The sequence below is a fragment of the Lissotriton helveticus genome, chromosome 4_1 (genome assembly GCF_964261635.1).
Source record: "Lissotriton helveticus chromosome 4_1, aLisHel1.1, whole genome shotgun sequence".
In the NCBI taxonomy this organism is placed as follows: domain Eukaryota; kingdom Metazoa; phylum Chordata; class Amphibia; order Caudata; family Salamandridae; genus Lissotriton; species Lissotriton helveticus.
The window spans coordinates 1,438,072,185-1,438,096,461 of NC_136063.1; the positions used below are offsets into that span (position 1 = coordinate 1,438,072,185).

Genomic DNA, 24,277 nt, shown 5'->3' on the forward strand with positions numbered 1-24,277 from the left:
AAACACCGAGCTATAATCGATGAAGCACAGGTACAGGGGCTGTTTTATTACAAGTACAGCATCTATCATTGCTGTCATGGGTAACCTACATTCTCTTGCAAAAAGAGTTATCAACCACACATTCCTGGTTTGATAACAGTCTTTGTTTGTCTTCTAAATCCACAAACTCCAGACTTCCTGTTTTCGGCTTCTTCATGATATGGAATAAAATTGTGCCCTTTCTTCTACCTTAGTCTCCTGCTCCAGTGGTCAACTTCCTAATCCTCCTTTGTGTTGACTATGCTAATATTGCCTATCATGGGGCCAAAGATACACAGATTAACCTACAACAGAAGATTAAGATTATAGCGTTAACTCAAACTAGATTTATCACTTGATTTCTTAGTTCTACTTTCTTAGGATAGACAGGGACGTGAGATTACTATTGTGGAACGGGGCAGTTCCGCGGGTAGCACTGAAAATCTTATACTGATCTGTATATAATAGAAGGATTGCCTTACCACATCTTCGGGCATACTAATGGTATGCCCGGAAAAAACAATCTGTTAACGACAGGGTCTATGCCCCAGTTAGATACCCGGCAGTCCGCCTGGATAGATGCACGCTGGTGTACCCCACATGGGAGCACTACTTTCACAATGGCAAAGATGGGAGAACCCTGGGTCTCCAACTCAGGCTGCATTGATAGCCTGGCATAAAACATTTGAACATATAGGATGTGAAGAGAAGTTCATGAAGGCCAAAATGCTATGGGTGTGGGCGATGTTAAAAGGAAGTTCCCTGATTACAGGGCTTTGACAGATGGGATATACTCGGGATCCCAAAATACGAGACATCATTATAGATGGGAATGTCAAAACATTTGGGAGTATACAAGTAGCATATGACCTCTCATGCACACAATTTTAAAAATACACAAAACGTTGACATGCCCTCCACGATGAAGGCATGAAGACGTCATGCCAGATGTACACGTTGTGACGCATGTACACAAGTGTATCACAGCACATGCACATGTGATTTTGTTGTGTGCCTGCTTATGCATCATGACACAAGTTGTCCATTTTGTATTTTTCTAACTTACTGTTTTAACATGGTGGATGGCCATATTACATCAGTATATTGACATGTAAAATAGGGAAAAAACTGAGGATAGGATGCAATCAACTTGGCAGTACTTGGCAGCAGCTGTGCCTTTGTAAAAAAAAAAATCAAAACACAGGGAGTATGACATGGAGTGGGGTCAGAAAAGAGTGCGATCTGCCCTGTAATGGGATGGGGAGCGAGCTAGGAGTTTTGAAAATAGGTGCAGGGATTCAAGGGGGGATGAAAAGTAAAAGGAAAACAGAAGGAATGCTTATAATAAAAGCAAAAAAGTGTTTAGTGAAATAGGCAGTGGAGGATACAACTCACCTATTCATATCTCTGTGAGACTGCAATGCTCCTGCATGGGGCAAATACATAAATACAGAGGAAAGCTATTAAATCAAGATCATTCAACCGAGATACATAACAACGCCATCCAATCACGAGCAAGGGGCTGACCCAAACTCCATTCGATGTATATTGGAAACTGTATGTCTAGTCAACAGAACTAAAAGGAGTTTTTCTACTTCCACATTTCTATAAATACTACATGATTCTGAATAAAATAATTTAACTCTTTCAACTTCCACTAAGAATTGCGTAATTACCATGTCAAAGTGTAATTTCTTATCCAAAAACTCAAATAATTCCTCATTTTGGGCCAGACTTTCATTGGAGATTTCAGATGTTTTTAGCCACTGAAATCTCTGCCTGAAAGTAAAAGATCTAAGTGTTCCCGCAGATCTCTTAATTCCAATGGGACCACTAACTGCTCTTACCATCCCCATCTGGATTAAAAGGCCACTCGTAAAGAAGGCCCATCTCGAGTGCTACCCTTTCTCACAATTTGTGGTCTAGAAACCCTTGCTCATGGTTTTGTTTTGAGTAAGGTTAGGTGTAGAAAACTGATAACTCTAATCTTTGATGTTACTACAAAATAAGGAATGAGTTCAAAGGGTAAAGATGCAGGTCTGATTCACCATAGGGACAGTGACCAAATGCATCCAAATTTGTTTGACTTGCACTGATTAGTAACATTTTTCATCCAATTTATGGCTGCTGTAGTTACTATTTAATATGGTAAAAGCCCTTGATTTTTTGGGGGGAGTGTTATGTAGGTCAAACTCAGCCCAAAGGTATCAGAGCACTTTACATTGATCACCAGTAGTGGTTCAGATGGACACATTAATTTATTTAGGCACGGGGAGATTAAGTGATTTGCCCAGAATCACAGGATGTTGAGCATCCCTGCCCAGACTCCAATCCAGTTTCCCGGCTTTGAGGTTGACCGCTCTAGCCGTTAGGCCACATCCTCAGACAATTTCACCCGTCCCTGTCTGGAATCTCAAATCATATGCAATGGCTCATCTGTAGAGTGAATGGTCTGAAGCTGGAGTTCTTCTATGGCTTTGCATTGAGTACAAGCTTTTTGTGGCAAAGCATGATCTATGTTTCAGTACCAGTACAATTTGGATCCATGTGTCTGGTAAAATGTAATTTGACATCATACCTCATGATCCATTTTTTTCCATTTTCTCTTAAAGTTACACAGTTGCACCGCAGATAAAATTAAAGCATCAACAATATGTTCCCCATTAATACTTTGAGCAGTAACACTAATACAGCATTCCAATGACATATACACTTCTATTAATGTTAATATTTTTAGTGGAAGTGAGTTCCATCCAGAACATTCTAAATTATATAACATAACAGTTCTCAGAGCCAGCAAAAAATATTGTTATAACCATTTTCAGAAGGCTTAAATGCCTATTAAGCCCCAAATCAAACTTTCAAACATAATATCTATTTTTCCAATATCCACCTTATAAACTACTTTACGTATAAGACATACATTCATGAATCACACGTCATGTACAACTTACACAACTCAGTATTTTTATTATTTAAGAGTTTTAGTTAGTGCTGGCCAGACCCGAGGGCATCAGAGCGCTTTACAACATACGTGTCAAGGAAATCACATATAGTGGGGTAGTATACATAATGGTATAATGGTTCATGGCGCTTCGTAGGTATGGATGTGCTGTATCGCATTAAGGCGAGGAAGTCTGACGGAGTCATAGCGGTGTGTAGCTGAAGGGCCAAGGTTAACCAATGTTTCAACATAGTAAATAATCCCTTAATATCAGAGCACTGGATCGTAATACCACTCTTCATCTCAGTAAGTTTTATACCCTCTGACTATATTCTTTACAATGCAGAGTGTTTCCAGCATCTCTGCATCTACCCCTCCTATTTATGTAGAACCAAAATTGAAACAAAAACTTCTTTCCTTGAGTCTCAAAGGCAATATTTCTGTCAAGAGAACTTCAGGATTGGTGACCACATTCTGACTTCATTAAGCACAATCCAAAGTCTTTAAATTCCTATGAGTCCCCCTTACTCGGCCTCCGTTTGTTATCTTTGCACCCTTTGCTGTGGACTGAGTTGCCCGTTTGTGATGCTTTGGCCTTTCAGAAGCCCATGACCCTTAGTGAACTGCTCATTTCATGATTACTTCTCACATAACCTCCTCTTTAGGTCTGACGCTATACAAGACCTTTCAATATTTAAAAATATATATTATTAGATACTTATTTAACAGGGACTTCCAGCCAACTTTCTTCAGCCATTGGTCGGTTGGTGTGTCATTCATGTTTTGCTTCGGCCCACTATAGCATACAGCATGGTGCGGGGGGTCAACCAACTTCAGTCACTGGATTACTTTACTTTGAGTGACTGTATTTTGCTCTTTCACAAGGAGCACATCTACACACAAGGTAGCACTCTTCAGTGCCTATGTTTTTATTTTTACTTTATTACTTTGGTGTTGCATTTGTGTTTAGAGTCTGATGAGATAGTATTGTGCTTTCTACCAGCTCTCCATGTTGATCACAGAGCACATTCCAGCGTTGTTAGTTCCTGTCTCCTGCTGTGGAGTTGTAAATTCCTTTTGGAGTGGCCTTTTTATTATGTGACTGCCGCTATTTCACAACATACAAAATTGTGTCCATTTGAAACTTTTCTTAATGAAGTTGTAATGTATTGTTTTAGTATGCGTGCAAATCAACTGGCTATTTAGGTCTGGTATTATCCAAGGCCTTTTCATTTGACTAAAACTACGCGTGTAACATAATTAGTTATAGGGCTTTTCAGCCTGACTTCATCCATTTGTGTGTAGATGTGTCACTCACATTTTTCTTCCACCCACTCTTGTATGCTTCATAGGGCAATAAGTCAGACCCTTCCGCCATTGTCTGACTTTACTGTGAGTCAACGCATGCTGCCCTTTCACAAAGAGTACATCCACACACAAAGTAGTTCTCGTCAGTGCTAGGGACTACTTGTGTGTGCTTTTTGTAGACCGAAGCGCCAGAACTCTTGGCTTTGCCAATGCTTGTTTCGAAAATGGTTTGTCTCTGCTGCTTCTGAGCTTATGTTCGATATTTTCTTTCCTTCCTGATGCGTGAGATTGTATGGAATGTCTAAAAGAAAAGGCCACCCGGACTCACCTCCTTTGATAGTAACCCAATAATCAGCTTGCTACCGGCCGACTCTTCTTTTACTAGTGACAGATCATTGAATAGGATGTATGACGTTACAACGCATACATTTACATCGCGGTACATTATATAGCGGTTTTTACAACGCAAGTCGTTACAACGACTTGCGTTGGAGGGCGCTGGACTTAGGAGTAGTATAATTTACTATTCCAACTCCAGTCAACATAAAGTAAGGAAGGTATTGGATAGTAAATTATACTATTCCTTGTCCTAGAGCGCCATCTAGCGCAAGTCATTGTAACGACTTGCGTTGTGAAAACCGCAATGTAATAGCATCGCGATCCAATCCCCGCGTTGTAAACGATATTTCCCAATTGAATATCTTGATATTTGCTTGGACAAAGATGAACGACATTTTTCTGTTCACCTTCAGCAAGATTTTCCTCTTGTGTGCACAGTAGTGGAGCCTTGAAATAATACCCTCTGGGTTTTGTCTAGTTGTGTGCCCGGTCCATTAGCACCTGGAACGTACCCTTACTCCTGAAGAATGTATTGAAAATGATTGCACCATTAAAATGGCAATATGACCTCTGTGGCCCACCAGTTCAGTTACACCCAGGATGTGACGTAATATGCCATCTCTGTTCTGTACGTCATCCAAATAAAGCTGAAGTGCACTCGTTATGTTTAAGCTCCTTCAGTCACTCCTTTCTTTCAGCCCCTCTGGTGTTGGGGGCTGAATATCCCTGAAAGAAAGTCAGTTTAATAGGTGGGAGTGTGTGTATCGAGGTCGGTCTCCACCCGGATATGCAAAGCACCAACAAGCATCAATGCCTGTGGAGTTGGGGAGGTGGGGGTGGGGTTCGAAGGTGAGTATCATGGTAAACCCATTCCCCTGCCTGGTGGTCTCCCTCTAAGTTGTATTTTGCAGTAATATTCTAGAAAGTATATTTCACCTACTGCATAAGCATCACTAAAAGGACATTGCTTTAGCCAAACAGTGTAGTGGTACAATTACAAACCATTTTGAAGCACTTTCATAACATGCTATTATGGTGAAGCTATCAGTCTGTTTGGGTTTTCTTACCCCCACTCTCAGGGATATCTCATATTGTAATGTTTTTATTTTATTTGTGTATTTAATAGAGTAGTAATAACACTTATTGCATCTTGATATGATGCAGCTGAGGCCAAGCCCTCTATTTTACGTACCATTTTCCCGAACATGAAAGGGCTCGTTAACATTCCGATCTTTTCTTGCATTCAAGGATTATGTCAAAGACATTAAGAAGTACTTTGACGTGCAGCCTGAAAGTGTCAACTTCGCTGGAGATGCGGAAAATGCCCGAAAGAAGATAAACGGCTGGGTGGAAACCAAAACCAAGAGTAAGCACACAGCATGTTCCTTTCTATCTTTAGCTTCCATGTTTCCTCCCTCTCCTCCTTCCTCCAATCCTAACATTGTTTAGATTTTTCTACTTCTTTCTTCCTGTGTTTTATCTCCCTTTCTTACAAATCAAGTCTTATTGCACACGTCTCTTCCTTTGGCACATGGGACAGTGAGAAGGCTTGTGTGCTGGCTTTAGGTGCTCTAGAACTTTGTTGGTACTCTTCAGCACACATTGGGGCATATTTTCAAAGGATTTATCTCCGCTTTTTTGGCTTTAAAAGCCAAGAAAGCGGAGATAAAAGGATCTCCCTATTACCTAGCTGTCGCTAACACCAGTTAGCGACAGCTAGTAGGAGATAGCGACCATCTTGGACCCCGCTTTGCATGTCAGAGATATTTATCACTAATGACATGCAAAGTGGGCGTGCCAAGATGTTAGCGACTGGAAACAGTCGCTAACATCGCTATCTCCTATTACCAACTTTTGGAGATATTCGAGCTAAGCGCAAATTTCTCCAAAAGCTAACACCTGCCCTGAGCAGTTCTTAGCCATGTTATCCAATGGGAGGTGGATAACATGGCTAAGAGCATTAGCTCGGTAATGCATGAATATCGCGGACTTTACAGCGATATTCATGCATTTCGGCCGATTTTTATCGCTTAGGAGATAAACCTTGATAATAGCAAGGCTCCTAAGCGATAAAAATCGCCGCAACACGGCGATAAAATTATTGCCGCTAAGCCAACATAGCGATAATTATCGCTAGTTGTTGGTAATATGCCCCATTGTTTTTTGTTTGGGATGTGTTCAAGCCAGTTACCAATGTGACTAGTTGTTGCCAGCACAGCAGGATTATCGTACCGATGTAGGCATTTGTGGTGCTGCTGGAGACACCAAGAATAAGAACACCCTTCATACCATTATAATTCCACATTTGTACAGCGCAAACGTATCACCCCTAAGGGTATCCAGGCGCTGGGGGCAGTTGGGGAGATTAAGTGAGCTATTTCCCAGAGTCACATGATGCTGAGCTGAGCTGCCGCCGGGTAACGAGCCATGAGCCCCGCTCTGGCCGCTGCGCCACACCTCTCCCTCCCTTTGCGTCCCTATCAGTGTCCTCTCTGCTTTCATAAGAGCCTGAAATGAGACCCCCAAAATGACCCTTGCCAAATCAAAAGGCGTGCTCAGTAGCCCCTCTTAAGAAAAGGCCTGGTCAATCTCTTCTCTGAAAGGGCATGTCTGTAAGCATTGTTAGACGCCATCTTGACGTTCGGTGTTCCATCTTGGTGCATGGAGCTCACTGCTGTTGAGCACAGCACTCATTAAGAGGATGATGAAATAATGGCTAATATCGGAATTTATTTTGTGATCTGTACTTTACAAATAAATTGTAAGGAATTAAAGAGAAAATGTTCGTGATAGTTCATCCCTAAGATATCTGTCACTTACGGCCAGTTGGCAAATGCAAGGAATACCACATACTATGTCGTTCAAAAATTGGAAAAAATTCAAACGCCACCCATCTGCCCATTTGACTTTTCTAAACCAATTGTGCAGCATTGGGAAGTAAAGGGTTTCACACAGTAAAGTATTGACACTATTTCTTTTAAAAATTTCACATTTTAACTATACTTCCATGAGTACTCGGGAGGTTTTCTGTGACTCCCAAAAAGGCTACAGATCTACATGAAGTGAACTTCCAGACCTGCTGAAAGAAAATGACCCACCCTTACAGTGGCATAACAGGGGTGTGGGAACCTCGAACCACAAATTTTAGACACCGTGCAGTTCAGATCATCCCAAAATTTTCCTTAGGGTGTTCCGCTCCAGTCATTGATCGTGAGATAAAGAACACCCTCCTCAACATCAGACTCAACATTAATGTATCAGAGTATAACAATAAGTAACTGGATCCACTCAATAACTGAGTTCTAGATCAGGAAAAAGTTCAAGGATTTTATGGCAAAATCTCAAAAATCAAGAGTAATTAAGTCCCAAATCTCTATAATAAATGGGAGAGTCTCTGGTTGAAAAGGAAAGTCAGCTGGCAACTACACAAAACCAGGGTTTTATATAGAAAATTTCAGCACATTAAATGAGCAAAGACAGCAAATTCAAAGTGTCATGACTAGAGATAACACATTTTAGGCAAATCAGAATATAAACCCTAGTAATAAAGTACACAACACTAGCCCACTTTTGGGAAATTATCTAGCACCTTATATGGTGCTGCGGTCTGGAGATGCACACCACAACATTAAACATAACTTGAGGAATGACCCATACACCGGCGAATTCTTGGTAGGCCACATCAGAAATAAGTGGGAAAGATCTTGGGTACTCTGTACATTAGGAACACGAATCCCATTCATAATAAATGCACTAGTATCCAGTTACGTCACAGTGTCCCGTGCTCTGCGAGGGCTGTGGAGAGAGAAGACATGCAGTGCAACTTGTATGGGAGGGGGAATGAGCAGGAGCAATTTGAACAGCATTACAACAGCATCCATAATAGTTAAAATAGTGTCTTCACGAAAATATGGCACAACTAAATTAATCGACACACTTCTAAATATCATATTAAACTTGTTTCAAGTGCAATGTTACTGATCCAGCATTTGCATTTAGAATTCATCCTAAAAATCATTAACACTCATTATTTATTGTCAGGGCCGGACTAGCCGTAGCGGGTATCAGGCGTTTATCCGGCAGGATGGAAGGGTGGGGGGCGGTTTTGCAGCAGTGGGGACTGTTTTTTTGTTACTGGGGGCTGGTGTTGCAGCGGTGCTGCAGTATCTGCCCCCAGTAACAAATGCAGCAGTTCTTCACACTTGCACCTCTCCAAACCCCCAGCCGCCCCTTGGTGGCTGGTCCTTCAAAATTGCCAGGGCTGCTTTCGATTCCCAGTCCTGCCCTGTTTATTGTCACCCAAAATTGTGCATTAAAAAGCAATTCAAAGTGGTATCTGGACGCCCTTCTTTTAGAGGACTAGAACCTAACTCTACCACTCAGAAAGCTGACGGCCAGTCCAGACAATAAACTTAACTGTGATTTAAGGCAATATGGCTCATTCCTGCCTGTTTGCCTGTGCTGGCACCCTTTTAGCAGTCTAGCTCCAATGCAGGCATCCTTGCACCATGCACAACTGTATACACGTTGACTGAAGGGTCAACTACAGTTAGTCTCTCTGTGAGTCCAACTCCGGAGTCCACTTCTTTGCAAAATAAAATGGCTGTCAGAATTAAAGGTTGGTGCACATGCTGAAGACTGTGTCCTCAGTACCTGATTCTAGATATGCTGAGGGCTGTAGGGCTTGAGGCTCCAGTGTATGAATATGAGGTAGATGACAAGAATGCACAGCTGTTTTGGGTAACTGACGATGAAGCCTAAGCAACCGTCATATGATAGCTTGCAGCCATGAAGTTTGGAGGTGGGGTGAGTGGATGGCAGCAGCATAGGGTTTCTAGGCATTGGCATTACACAGGCCTCTGCAACACTTGAGGTGCAGGGGGGGACCCAGCCTTCAGGGTGCACTCATTCAGCATAAAGCCCATGGATTTCTTTGAGGGATGCAATTCTCAAGGCTCACACGCTACATTTTGCTGAGAGTCCATACAATTGTGCATTATGCCACAGTCTCTGGGATACTGTGTTCCACCAAATAAGCACATTCTAAGGCAGTTCTACAAATGGGTTTCCCGGAAAAGTAGACCTTTCAACCTATCAAGTAGCAGCGGCTCCTCCATTAGAGTGGAGGAGCGCCGTCCCACTGCTTTCTGGACAGTGAATAAAGGAAAAATAAAGTGATGATAAAACATGTTATTATCATTTTACTCTTTCTTGCTTTTGCCTGTATGTTGATTCAAGGGCGGGGCGAGCCAGGCCACCCTGATTGACACTGGGAAGAGGAGTGGTACACACTGATACAAGTTTGCATGTCTTATTGGCTGGTCGACTTAGGCTAGCCAAACAGACATGCGCACTTAGGTTTCTCCAACCCAGCTGTATTCACAGACGGGTGGAAAAACAGCACAGACTCCCTGTGCCTGAGCGAGTGTCAGACCAGCCCGCTCAGGCCAATCCCTTTGCTGATCTCATGCTAGATATAGCATGAGAGCAGTGTCTGGATTGGATGGGGAGTCTGTGATGTGTCCCAGGAACTGCTAAGAGCAAAAGAGCACCGAGGCGTGAGGCGGCCAGCAGTATCAGGTAAATCTTTTATTTATTTATTTTTAACACCCTTGCGCTCCGCTCCCACGTTCCCCACCCACTCTCCTCCAGTGCTCCCCGCACCCCATTCACCTGCCACACCACTTTTTATTTGCGTCGACCACCACTGCTATCAGGTGAGGAAATTGTTTACTCTTTGAGCCCTCCTTGGAGTAGAAGAAATACAGTCTTGCTAATGATTGACAGCAGGATGCAAGTTGTAGCGGCATACTCAGGTAGAATGAGCCAAATGTGGAAACAGGCGGACTGAAGAAGCGGCAGTGGCTAACAAACAAACACAGGTCCTGGGATGTCCTTTTTACGTGGTGGCATCATAAGGAAAGCCTGCAGACGAGGGCACTGCACATCCTCCAAACAATGACTGATGGCCAGATTCCTAAACTAGTATTCGGAGAAGGTAATTAGAACCCAGGGGCTCGGAGCTCCATACAGGACCAGCCTGCCTCGATGTGGGTTATTCTCACACATAGGCCCAACCAGCATAAGCTATACACATTCCTGACCTGTTTCCAGGACCAGTTTGGTGCTCAGATCTAAGGTTACCCCAGCTGGTTATCAAGGGACATGGTTCAACTCAACTCAATTGCTTTTGTAATATATTTGTCTATTTGCATCAAAATGTTTACATTCAGATTGGTTCATCACCTATGGCAGGGGTTCTTGTGTTCAAAATATTTTATTCTGATTTTTTTGTAGACAAGACAAACAAAAAAAGATACATTATTGGTATATATAATACAATAATACTAGCACTAAAATATTATTATAACAATATCAATATACCAAAAGATTACCATTGTCATGGAAAAAGAGTAAAATTACAAAGGTTGAAAACAGAAACAAACAAGGCTACTCCTCAAAACAATGGTGATACAGAACTGTTAATACAGTACACAGGGTTATTAAACACTTTATATATAAGTATTAATATAATCCTCAATTGGTTTCCATAGCTGTTGAAATGACAATGTGTTTTTTAATGGTCCTTCGTAAGATAAGTGAGCAGCAGATCTAATAAAAATAACATATGACCACCATGCTTGAATTGATATTGCTTCAGATGATTTCCAATTGGAAGTAATAGATTTACTAGTAATAGAAATAAGGAGATTAAAGTTTAAGCTGGGGATCCAATAAAATGGATGATAGGATGTACGATTTACCAATAAGTATACTATAGGTGAGAGTCTCAGAGATTGGAAGGATTTTAGTGATAATATCCTAAACATTTTCAAAATGTGAGCTACTACATTACAATCAAAAGACATATGTTTCAAAGTACCATCATAACATTTGCAGTTCCAACAAAGTGGAGAATCTATAAGTTTAGCCTTAAATAATTTACAGTGAGCCCAAAGACAATTGAACAAAATAAAGGTGTTGGTTTTGGGATAATGATACAGGAACCCATCCTGAAATATTGATAGTCCATATTTGTCTCAACTCTTTTAATGAAAGATTCAATGAAAGTTCTGCATTCCAGTAGGTGGATAAAAAGGTAAGGTTACTGGCATCTGTACAATGAAGCTGTTTATAAAATTTGGAGACCGTATGCTGGGAGGCAGGAAAAGCGTTAATAAAACTTATCGAGTCAGGAGTCTTTATTTGGGGTAATACATTTGGAAAGCTGTTAAGTAGTGTGTTGCATAGAAATTCATATTTAAAGGCTTCGGACTTGGGTAACATGAATCACTCTTATAGTTCAGAGAACGATAATAAAGCACTATCTACATAAACATCCTGAAGAAAGAAAATGCTAGCCGAAATCCACAGCTTCCAGAATGCAATTGTACGGTTACATTTTAGTGAAGGATTATGCCGAAGGGAGACCATCATAGAGTCTGAAATACGTGATAAAAAAGAAGAATCAAAACCAGCAACAATCAATTTAGTGGAATCAATGATGGTGGAGGATTTAAAAAACTTTATTTGAATTAGAAATTGACAAAAGTCATGGGAGAGGAAATGGTGACACCAAATTGCGTTCAATCAATAACCATTTAGGGGAGTAATTAGGATCCAAGCATGTGAACTTTGTTTTAATATAAATGCTCTATGGTATTTGAAAAAATCAGGTAAGCCAAATCCTCCATTCAGTTTGGACAGTTTAAGTTTAGTATAAGCAATACGAATGATTCCATATGAATTTAGAACTAAGCTTATCAATTTAATTTGTACATTGGGAGAGGTAATTGTACAGGCATCATAGACATGGTGTAAGAGATGATTGGGGCTAATACCATTTTAATGGTTTCAAGTTTCCCCCACCATGACAAATTTTTTCTGTAATTTTGTTAAATAGATAGTCACAATTTATAGTAATGGAGTGTTTTAAGGGGAGTGTGAAGAATATACCTAAATATTTGATGTTCTCTTTTTGCCATATAATTTCAGTGTTGTCCAGTACTGAGGGTGTACAGTGAACATTCAAGGGGAAAAATTCTGTTTTATGAGTATTCAAGGTATAGCCAGAGACAATAGAATATTTAAAACCGCAGGGAGAGAGGTGCTTGGATTAGTAAGGTATAATAAGACATCATCTGCATAGGCAGACATTTTAAGATTAACAACAGCTAATATAATTCCTTCAATCTCGACAGAGTTTCGAATGTGGGAAAGAAAAGGTTCAATTGCCAACACAAAAAGAAGAGGCGACAATGGACAGCCTTGTCGAGTTCCTCTATAGAGATAGAAGGGATTTGAAAATTGACCATTAATAAAGAGTTTGGCAGAAGAGGAGCCATATAAAGTCCATATAATTTTTATAAAAATATTGCCAAAATTAAAAGAAGAAAGTGTACGAAAAAGAAACTGCCAGTGAACCTCATCAAACGCTTTCTCCGCGTCCAAAGCTAGTAGGACAGCAGGAGAGGTGAGGGTAGAAGCCTTATCAATAACATGAGAAAGGAGTCTTGTGTTGTGGACAGAAAAGCGTTTTGACATAAATCCAGATTGATCGATATGAATAAGGGACGAAAAGACCTGAGCTAATCTGGTGGCTAGGATTTTTGCAAAAATTTTACAATCTTGGTTTATCAGAGAAATAGGACAATAATTTAAAACTTTGGTACGGTCTTTATCTGGCTTTGGTAGAACTATAATTAATGCCTCGGTAAAAGAGCCATTAAGTAAACCAGATTGAGCAAACATAGTGAATAGGTGATAAAGGTGGGGAATAAGAGTGACAGCAAAGGTTTTTATAAAATTCTGCAGGAATACCATCAGGGCCTGGAGATTTTTGAGGTTTAAGCGATTGAATAGTCAATATATTATCCTATTATCCTATATAGATCCTATGTGGCCTAGCTGTCTTGCCCCCCCCCTGTACCAAAGAAACAAATTAAGAGTCTGAGTGTATGGTTTGACTGCAACCTCAACTTTACAGTACAAACACGTACAGTTGCTGCTAACTGCTATGGTCTTCTAAGATTGATAAGGAAGATTCTTCCTCTCCTTCCGTTTGAAGCCAGGCGTATGCTGGTCCAAGCTCTTATGTTATCGCGGCTGGACTACGCGAATGCAGTTTACTTGGGTGCGCTGCAAGGAACCACTAATATCTTACAGACTGTCCAGAAATGTGCGGCCCGCCTCTTAATGAATGTCTCGAAACGGAATTCCGCTAAGTCAGCGCTTAGTCCGTTGCATTGGCTTCCTGTTCAGGAAAGAATCACGTTTAAGGCAATGTGTATTATCTGTAAGTCCATTGCTGGCAATGCCCCTCCTTTGATTCAGTCCATGGTGCAATTATATCGCACCAACAGGACTCTTAGATCTAACAATAAACTACTTCTTGCAGTTCCTAGGATTAAACGGTCACGGACGGGAGGTCTAAGGTTCCCATACAGCGCAGGCAAGTTTTGGAACCAGCTTCCAGACTTTATTCATCTTGAACATGATTATCTCAGGTTCAGGAAGCAGCTGAAGACCTTTCTCTTTCCATGAGCAGTGGTGAATGATACTGTGTCACAGGAAGCGCTGGGATGCCCTTGGGTAGCCGTGCGTTATACTAGTGCGTATTCATTCATTCATTCATAAAAGTTCATCTGTTGTGATAGGATTATCTAATTTAATTTTATCAAGGTGGGAAAGTTGGGGTAAATTGGCCAAGGTTAAAAATGTATCCAAAATTTGAGAATCAATAAGGCTAGGGTTACTATAAGGGAAGAGAATAATTTAAGAAATTCATCTATAATATGTGGGGTAGATGCAGCAACAGTGCCATTGTGTCTATGGATAGCAAGAATTTGATTTCTATCTTTCTTAATGCGAAGATAATTAGCTAAACGTTTTTCTGACTTGTTAGCATTAAAAGCAAGTTTAGCTTTCTGGCTAGCAATACTGAGAAGAGATAAACAGACATTCAATTTTTGTGATCTGTTTTTCCCCTCGCCATGGGAGGTCTCTCCCATGGCGAGGGGAGAATTTAGCAGTTTTAACTGCCCCTTACCACCGGGGTTTTCCTGGCGGTCACAGAAATTGAAAACCGACCTCTCTTTCAGCCCTTCTAAATGAGGTGGGTGGAATGACAGGCCACTGCCTCCTGTGGCCCTTACTCCATAGGGCTGTCAGAGGGATTTAATCACAGAGAAGTTGGATTAGTCTCAGCTGTTTTTAAATCTATGGTCTGCTCGCATCTAAATTGGACAGGCGGACCATTATCATGGCAGTAAACATACTCTGTTGGATTTGTAATAGAGTATGCTTACCATCAAGATATAAATTGGGCCCAAACTGTTTTAAAAAAATTTGAAAAGCTGTGAGTCGTTAAATTGTGTGAGTTTGCACATTAAAATCCCCTCTCCACTAGTGTGGACTGGGATGAGCAACGGGGTATCATTACTATCATGCTTCCTTCTTGGCCCCTCTTTTTGCTCCATGTCTCACTATTAGTATACTTTCATTCCAATCCCTGAAAACTTGGTGTGCATTATGAAGGGATTGTAGTTTGGGCACACTCACAGAGGGCAGAATTTGGGGTAGAAGTACTTTTGTGTTTAGGTACTGCTCTGTCCATCTGGAGAAGTACACTAGTCTCGTGATAAATGAGGACAAGAGTGAAGGAGGCAGAATGGTGGGGATAAGGTTTAAGGGCCTATTTTACAGTTTGGCAGCTGGGTACTTGATCACAAACATGACCAATATTCTGTCCGCCTTATTACAAGTGCAATATGATATAATGCACGTTTGAGTAGGTGGGTAGGATATCCGTCACGTTTGTGATGAAGTACCCATTTGCCAAACTCTAAATCAGGGCCTAGGAGACAGATTTATAGTTGGGCAGTATCAGAAAATCATCCAGTTCGCAGGGTAGCAGTGGAAATGATAACTCTGTTGAAGAGCCAAAACATTTGAACAAGAAGAAAACACAACACAATAAAAATCCATCACCAATGCATTACATTAGGCTGTATTTTTATCTTTAAACAGACACTTCAATGACAAACATCTACCAGAGGGTTCCGGAGGTATGAATTTTTAAAGGAACAATAAATCCCTGCTTTTCACGAGCGCAATTATTCATTGTAATTGGCCGCAATAGCGGTAAACTTCTAAAACCTTTATAAAAATTGTAAACAACTACGTCAGCAGTCTTGGGGTGGCCAACCCCAGCAGGTAGCCACTCACAAGGACCAATAAGTCAGGTTGAACAGTTACCTCGCAGTCTAAGCAATCTGCAGTCCACTTCCAGGCTCTATGATAGAAACTCCATAGACTTTAATGGAGTGGGCCTGATGCAAGGGATACTGGGTGCCTATAATGCTGAGGATGCTGAGCCAGTGATGGGGGTCTTCCTGGAGCCACTCCATGGTTCATGAACATGGTGGGGTGGATGTCCCTCGAAGTGCGGATACAGGCCATCCAAAAACCATTTACTACTGGCCTATTGGTCCCCGATCACAGCAAAACCAGCTGTTCCTTTAACTCCCAGTAGGTTCCTTGCTAGGCAACCAAACGGCACTCTGACAATGTACCTGGGTTCAGCAGACTCAGATGTAACTTTTGAGAGTTGAGACTTAGGGCCTGATTTAGATATTGCGGATGGGTTACTCTGTCACAACGGTGACGGATATCCTGTCAGCTGAAATCTTAATCCCATAGGATATTAAGGGATGGGATATCCATCCCTTTGTGACAGAGTAACCCGTCCGTCGATATCTAAATCAGGCCCTTAGCCTCCCAGGCTGCACTTCGGCAGTCAAGGGAGGTCAGGCGTTTCTGGCTACCAACTCGCCAAGGTGGGCTTCTTCAGCTTTTGTGGCCCTGTAGCTGTAACAGAAAGCCAGCCAACTAACTCTTCAAGTTACTTCATATGTGTGGGGCTTGGGATGACCTTTCCTTCAGCAGGGAACCACATGCACAGTCCTCTCCTTGCTAGGCCATGGAGCAGCAGCTGCAGTCCAGTGTTTGGGCAGCCTCTCTTTTCTGGGTCCAGGGAATCAACAGAGCAGTCCTTCTTCAGTCCTCTCTCTAGTCCAGATGTAATCTGAGGTCTAAGTGCTAGGCGTGGCACTTTTTTTTACCAGTTTGTGGCCCAGGGGATGTGGTGACTACTAGCCAATGGGCTAACAGGTCCCCTACCGGCTAATGATAACTTTCTGTGAAGAGTGGCATCTGGCTAGCCCAGAATGCACCATTCTGCCCGCTTCCAACATGGCAGACCCACTTCTCTTCGAGTGTGGAGCTCCACGGCCTATCCCAGAGGTATGGTTCCTTGGGGCCACACACCCACAGAAAAACGGGTGTGGTAGCAGCTTGACCCTCTCTGTCTTAAATTCGAACCTATCTTCAAAACAACAGCCCCTCTCATGTGTTTCCACCATTTGCCCTTCAAAGTTGGCTTCCACTTTGACGCTCAATTTGGGCTCATACCATGTTTGGCCTTCCTGCTACGAAGATGTACTACCTCTTCCAACAGTAGGCCATTTGTGTTCCTTCCTGAGAGTCATTCACAACTCCCTCTAGGAGGGTAGAAGGCTGGCTGACTCATTGGAAAACTTTGAGCAACAAAGTGGGAATTTTCTAAAGTTGCTATTTGTGCAAAAGGTACATAAAGTGTAACTTGAGCATCAAGTTGGGTTTAATGCAATGATTCTTTTTTATACTTTGGTGTATCATATTTAGTTGTCCCATTCAGAAGTTAGCACTGCTGAGTTGTCAGCGTGTAATTCTGTACTCGCCAATGGGGCTACTAGCCATTCTACAATAGAAAGCTACAATGTAGGGTTTTTAATGTCAGGGCTTGTAAAGACACATGGCCTACTTTTTAATATACAACATCGCTAGGCCCACCTCAGGGGTGACTTATATATATATTAAAAAGGAATGTTTGGGCTTTGCCATTACTATAAATGCAAACTCGAGTTAGCAGTTTAAACTTGCTCTACCAGTCTGCTGTGGCAGTCTGGAAGTCATGCTTTACTTTGTAACACTCAAGATGGCTCAATAAGTGCTGCAGCTCCTGAGGGACACTTTAACTTACAGGGCCTGGGTACTCCTGGTATCATATACTAGGGACTTATAAATAAGTTGACCTAGGTTAATTGAGTATAAGTCAATTAAACATATACTTTTAAGGGTAAGAGCACATGCACTGGTGCCTGGTCAGCAAGGGCCAGAACAAGTCATTACACCAGTACCTAACATTCAAAAAGTGGGGCAAAAAGGGGGGTTGGGAGTGAACTTGCAAAAAGCTTTTTCCTCACATATGTCAAATGCTGATGCAGAATATTAGAAGGTATTTCCAACAGCAATTCTCAGTTGGAGAAGGATCCTCCAGCAGACAATGTATCATGTTATGTACAAATCAGAGCATTTGGCATTAACACAGAACTCTAAATAAGACCCTAAACATGAGTGTACACGGATGCACCTAATCAGTATTTATTGCTTCTATTAATCGTACATATTCATACAACCTGATGTGCTTTATTTCGACCACATGAAACATACATAAATGAACTTAACATGCAACGTTATGGCATAATGTGGTAGCTTTCCAAAATGGTGTCTTTTTTAGAAGTTTGTTTGTCTTAAGAGTTTTTGAGGTGTGATTGCAAAATAATGTATTAGTGATTTCCAGTCTCACTTGAACCACTTCAACTGAGCATTGTCTTTGTATTCCCCAAGATAAAATAACGAATCTCCTGCCTGAGGGATCTCTTGACCCGTCTACAATTATGGTGCTGGTGAATGCCATTTACTTCAAGGGAAACTGGGCAACTAAATTCAGTGAGGAACATACTGAAGCAAAAGAGTTTAAAATGAGCAAGGTAAGTAAAAACACTGTACAATCAGTTGATCCTTGGTTTACATCTATTGAACATATTTGAAAAGTTCATGCCTTTTCAGAAGCAGTTCTTAATGTTAGAATGCCTTAATACATTTAGGTTATAACACCACTGTGAGCTTTTTCATGGGGCCACTGAAGTGTTAATGTGGGTTATTAGACTTGTCAGCCTTAGGGTGGTCTTCCTCCAAACATTTAGCCTTACTCTTGTTTTTGTTGATTAATTTTTGTTATCTTTAGGACTCTGCAGACTGCACCACTGCTAACCAGTGCTACAGTGCGTGTTCTCTCTTTGTTAAACATGGCAAAATTGGTTTACATTCAATTGGCACATTTAATTTACTTATAAGCCCCTACTGCATATACCCAGGACCTGTAAATTAAATGCTACTAGTAGGCTTGCAGCAATGATTTTGCCACCCACTTAAGTTGCCCATTAAACATAATTCAGGCACACTATTGCCACATGTGTGTGCAGTTTTAAAATGCCATTTAGACCTGGCAAAATAAACCTTTTGAAACACTAAGGGAACTCAACGTTGGTTCCCCTTCGAGCAGCACAGCAAAAATTGCTTGAATGAATCCAATCAATCGAATCCTTTTTTACTCTTCAACGTATTAATTTTTTTATCCAATTTACTTTTCATCCATTTAGTTTAATTACTTCAATTCATTTTATCCATTCTAATCCAATGTGAAGATGTTTAATGCAAACACAGAAGACAAGACGGTTTCCACATGTCACGTCTTTTATTTAAAAATCACTCAATGCATTTCGGGATTAACCCTTCTTCGGGGGTATCTACAATACAAATAATGAAACAATTCATGTGTGAGACCGCCATCACAATTGTTGCTCATTCAATGAACAATTCAATAAAAATAACACCATTTATGACAACACAGGGTATTTGCCATTAAATAATTTAGCCATGCTGCAATTATTACAATTTGTATCATAACGTTAATTTTGCATATCATGAAAGAAGTGATCCCCTCTATGAAACGCGCACATCAATGTACACTGCCACATCGTTCGCCTAATTCATTTGAAGCACCTCTGGAATCCCTTTAGCTGCTTTTACTTCTAATACCCTTACCGGGTACTGATGCAGGACTACACATTCCAAGCCTCAGTTGACAGCTTTATTGGAACCACCACTACACGATGCATCTCTGATGCAGGACCTCACATCACAGCCCGCAGCTTCTTCGGAGCTGCCATACCCGACCCGCTCTCCATCGCGGTAGGCCTGAACTTGAGACTTTGTCCCGTCCGGCGCAACCAGATAACTACAGTTGTGCTTTTAGGCGCAATTTTTACTGAAATATTTAATATTGCACGTCTCTGGTTCTACCTATTTGATCTTTGTTGTTTTAGTCTCAAATTATTTATTAATGTAAGAAATTGGGTTATTGGTTGACTGGGATGTGAGCTCTGGTCAAGCAGCAACCACAAGCCTAGTCATGGTAAGGCACAAGTAAACCCCAAATTAACTTATGCTCAACCCCCTGGTAATTGGCACAGAGCAGTCAGGATTTACTTAGAGGCAATGTGTACAGTAGTTGTGCAACACTTCAAACAGTAAAACTGTGAAAACACCACACAAAAAAATACCACACCAAGTTAGAAAAATAGAGTTTTCTTTAATAAATAAAACAAGAACAAAATTAAAAAATCCAATCAGTTGAACCAGAGATATTTTATTTTAATGTTTTTAGTAAAAATAGCACCAAAAGACATAAATCACTAACTGCGGATATTAGTTGCACCGGACCAGGACAAGTCACAAGTTCAGACTGACCGCAATGTTGCATGGGCCTGCTACAGGAATCCAGTTAGGCTGGCTGAACACAGTACCTTAATCCTGGTTTTTGGAGCATTGCGAGGATCCGTGTTGAAGCTGCGTCGAGCAGCCGAAGCGATGTGTTGATTCCGAGATGTGGCAAGGCTGCAGAGCAAGGGCCTTCATCGTCATTGAGGATCCTGTTGATGGGGATTACGATGCAAAAGCCGGCGTCAAGGATGCAGTGTGCAGTCGGGGCGATGTGTGGGTTCCGAGGAGCTTGTGAGGCTGTGATGCGAAGTCCATCATCAAGTCTGCTATGGACGAGGGTTGCAAGGGCTTGCACTGAAGATGCATTGCGCAGTGCTGGTTTTGATGTGGTGACCGGCTGCAATATGATGCAGGTCTTTTTGACGGGTCCAATCCACACAGCAGCTGCGATGTGACGATTCTGCTCGGCATTTGCGCTGCACAGCAGGGGAGATTTGTCAGTTCCACTGGATCCACAGGCTGCAGAGCACGTTAGGCCCACTTCCAGGGGTCCACACTGGGGTGGCACTACTTGGCAGGGTAGACTCACAGATGACAGAGTCTAGGTGCTGGAGAAAGGTTGTTGGAAGCTTGTTATGACCCTGGGGCTTCCGATCAGAAGGCCAGCCAACGAGCTCCTGGAGTCCCTCTGGGTTAAAGAGATGCAGGTCCAGTCCTTCTCACCCAGGTAGGAGGGCAGCAGGCAGCAGGTCAGGATAGTAAATTAGAAGTCCATCAGAGTGCAGTCCAGCAGAGTGGCAGTCCTTCAACATCAGAGCAGTCCTTCTTCCTGTCAGAGTATCCACAGGTCCAACTGTGTGCTGAATATTTGGTGTCTGAGGTCCAGTATTTATACCAAGTTGTGGCTTTGAATTGGGGGAGATGCTTTTTCAGGTTTCCCTTTGAAGTCCCCAGGCATCCTACCTTCCCTGGCTCCAGACTAACTACAGGGTCATTAGGCCCTTTGTGTGAAGGCAGAGCAAAGGCTTTTCAGTTGTAAGTGGGGCTGTACTGAGCTCCACCCCTATCCTGCCAGCAGATGGCCCACTCATGCACACCTAATGCCTCTATTGTGTGGCTGTCTGGGGGAAATTCACAAAGTCTGACTGTCATTTACACCCAGTCATGTGACCCAGGCCAGGTTATTGGCACAAAAGTCTAAGGACAGAAAAATGTTAACTGTCAGAAAGTGGCATTTTTAAAATTGTTATCAAAAACCCAGCTTCACCACTAAATAAGGCTGTTCACCCCAATTCTAAAGACACCAAACATTAACTGGTTATCTCTTCCCATTTGGAAATTACACGTATAAAATGTAATATGGTTTCTCCAATGTTACCTTATGGGAGGGATAGACTTTGCAGCTGTGAAAAACGAATTTAAGAGTATTTCACTATCAGGACATGTAAAACTTAAAAGTAAATGTCCTACCTTATAAATACATTGTACCCTGCCCTCTGGAATATCCAGGGCCTACCCTCGAGGTGATCTATATTCATAAAAATGGAAAGCTTGGGCCGGGCACATGGTTTATTTTGCCTGGCCGAAATGGCAGTTTAAATTGCACACTCAGGCTCTACAATGGCAGGCCTGAGACATGTATAAAGGGCTACTTAAGTGGCTTGCACAATCAGTGCTACAAGCCCACTAGTAGTATTTAATTTACAGTCCCTGGGCACATATATTACCACTTTACTAAGGACTTATAAATAAATTAAATAAGCCAATCGGGTATAGGTCACTATTACAATGTTTAGAGGAGGGAGCACATGCACTTTAGTTATGGTTAGCAGTGGCAAAGTGCTCAGAGTCCTAAGGCCAGCAAAAATGAGTTCAACAAAAACTAGGAGGAGGGCAAAAGGTGTGGGAATGACCCTGCAGAAAGGGTCAAGTCCAACAATTGACTTTTACTCTTTTTTTCAAAATTGGTGTGAGATTGTTCTTGTGTTGTATTTTCACTTTATTACTGTTCGAAGTGCTGCATAAATACTTTACTCATTGTCTCTATATAAGCCTGAATTATTTTGTGCCAAAATTCCAGAAGGTTAATCAAAGTTTAATTTGGGAATTGTAGTTGCTGCTTGAGTAGGGCTTTACTCCCATCAACCTGTAACCCTGGTTCCTGCATGGCTAGTAGACCAGCATTAGAAATAAATGAAATCGCTTTTTTAATTGATGCAAATTAGTCATGACACATCAGTTTGTCTGAGAGCACAAATATGCAAAGGGACTATATGTTACACCTGCAGACAGAACTCACTGGGGAGCAACTTTGGATCAATGGAGGTGGCAACGTGGTCATCTGGCACCACAGCAGACTGGAAGGAAGTGTGTCTCTCATGTACTATACCTCTGGTGTGAAGGTATTTGCACTAGATGCACAGGGATGATCCACATTTGCTTCATCCACGACCACAAGCTGCCATCAGTGTGCTCATGGCCACTGCAGCCTTGGAGGTTTCCAAATGGCAGGAGGCTACTAGTGAAGTCCAGGATAGTGGGCAGAGTGGTGGGAGGAAACAACATAGAGATTTGGAAGATCAGAATGCCAGATGGATGATGGGCGAATATTAAACATTTCGCCTCCCTTCTTGCACCTGTTGTATAAGGGGAACAGCATTTTCCTGAGAGTAAGTGTGTGGTTAGGCTTACATTTCTTTCTAACAAAGATGGTTGTAATTCCAGTTTGTGTTGCCTGAGTTTCATCTCCAAGATGGTGACCAACCATTTTCCTGTGATGCTATCTCCTCCCTAACTCACTGTTTGCAAATGATGTGTCGTGATACTTTTGAACCTTCTATTTTTCGACATGTTCTTGACGAGTCTTAGATACCTTTTTCCCTGATTGTAGCTAGTTTACTGCTGCTGTTTTCAATATTGGATTCTCTTGCCTGAAAGACTAAATACTAGACTCTTTCTCTACTCTGTCTGAGGGTAGTTTTGGTGTATACCAATATTGCCTGAAACTGAAGAAGGAGGAGTAGGGTAGGAACCTGTCCTTGTTGCTAGGCAGCAAACTACGATGGGAAATAACTCAAGATCAAAAACCTAATAAAGCACAAAACGAAATTATGACAATGAAAAATACATTCTTTAAATAATACAAAAACAAAATAAATACTATCCAAAAGGTAGGGCATAGAACAGCTGTAGTGCATATCTTTGGAATAGATTGGCCTTCTGCATTGGCTTACTGGTTTCAAATGAAGTCTTTACATGGATCTTTGCTTTCAAAAGGGATGAATGAATCGTTAGCAGTGTGTAATGGAGGCAGCACGTTCAGGATTTATAACAGAAATTATAGTGTTTCGTGATTGGAAGGTAATATTCTTAGCAATGGGTGTGGCACAACAGACCCTGCATAATAATTGCTTGGTCTCACAAAAATATTACTTTTCAATCAATCAATTAATCAGCCAATCAATGGTTTTATAGAGCGCCCAGCTACTCAAAGAGTGTTCCGGGGCTAAATAGATTAATTAAACAACAGTAGCAAAAGCAGTTTACTGATACCTCACTTCAAACAGCCAGGTTTTAAGGTTGTGTTTGAAGGCTTCATCTTGAGGTGTTTGACACATGGTAGATGTTCAGAAGGAGTAGTGTTTTCTGGTTCCCCTGCTGAGCTTATGGTCACATAAATTATTGGTGACTATTCATGACCATTGTGCTTCTCCTCTCTACGTGAATACACTGCCACACGTTAACCGCTTCTGTGCGGCGCCGATTCCCCCCCTGTGCTGGACATTCCAGAACAGGGTGCGGTCGTGACGGAACCGTTCCGTCATCAGCACAGCTCAACCGTGACTGATGACGGAATGGTTCCGTCACAAGCATCGAAGGGGTTAAACTGTTTCTACAACTCTTTGTTTGATCTCCCATGATATTGCACGTCTTCCTACAACTCCTCCTCTGGAGAAGCAGAGAATGGTCAAGGAGTCTCTTCTTCTTCTGATTGAGCCATAA

The 24,277-nt window shown here is 41.7% G+C and overlaps 1 protein-coding gene across 3 annotated transcripts in view; it reads left to right on the top strand.

Moving 5' to 3' along the window:
• The window catches only part of LOC144829153 (serpin B10-like), a 185,644-nt gene that overhangs the window by 105,132 nt on the left and 56,235 nt on the right, over positions 1-24,277 (top strand). For all 3 annotated transcript variants that reach the window (XM_078687998.1, XM_078687996.1, XM_078687997.1), the window contains exons 5-6: positions 5,858-5,975; positions 18,338-18,480. In XM_078687998.1, coding sequence (XP_078544124.1) covers positions 5,858-5,975; positions 18,338-18,480 — 261 coding nt within the window. The remainder of the gene's footprint in view (positions 1-5,857; positions 5,976-18,337; positions 18,481-24,277) is intronic.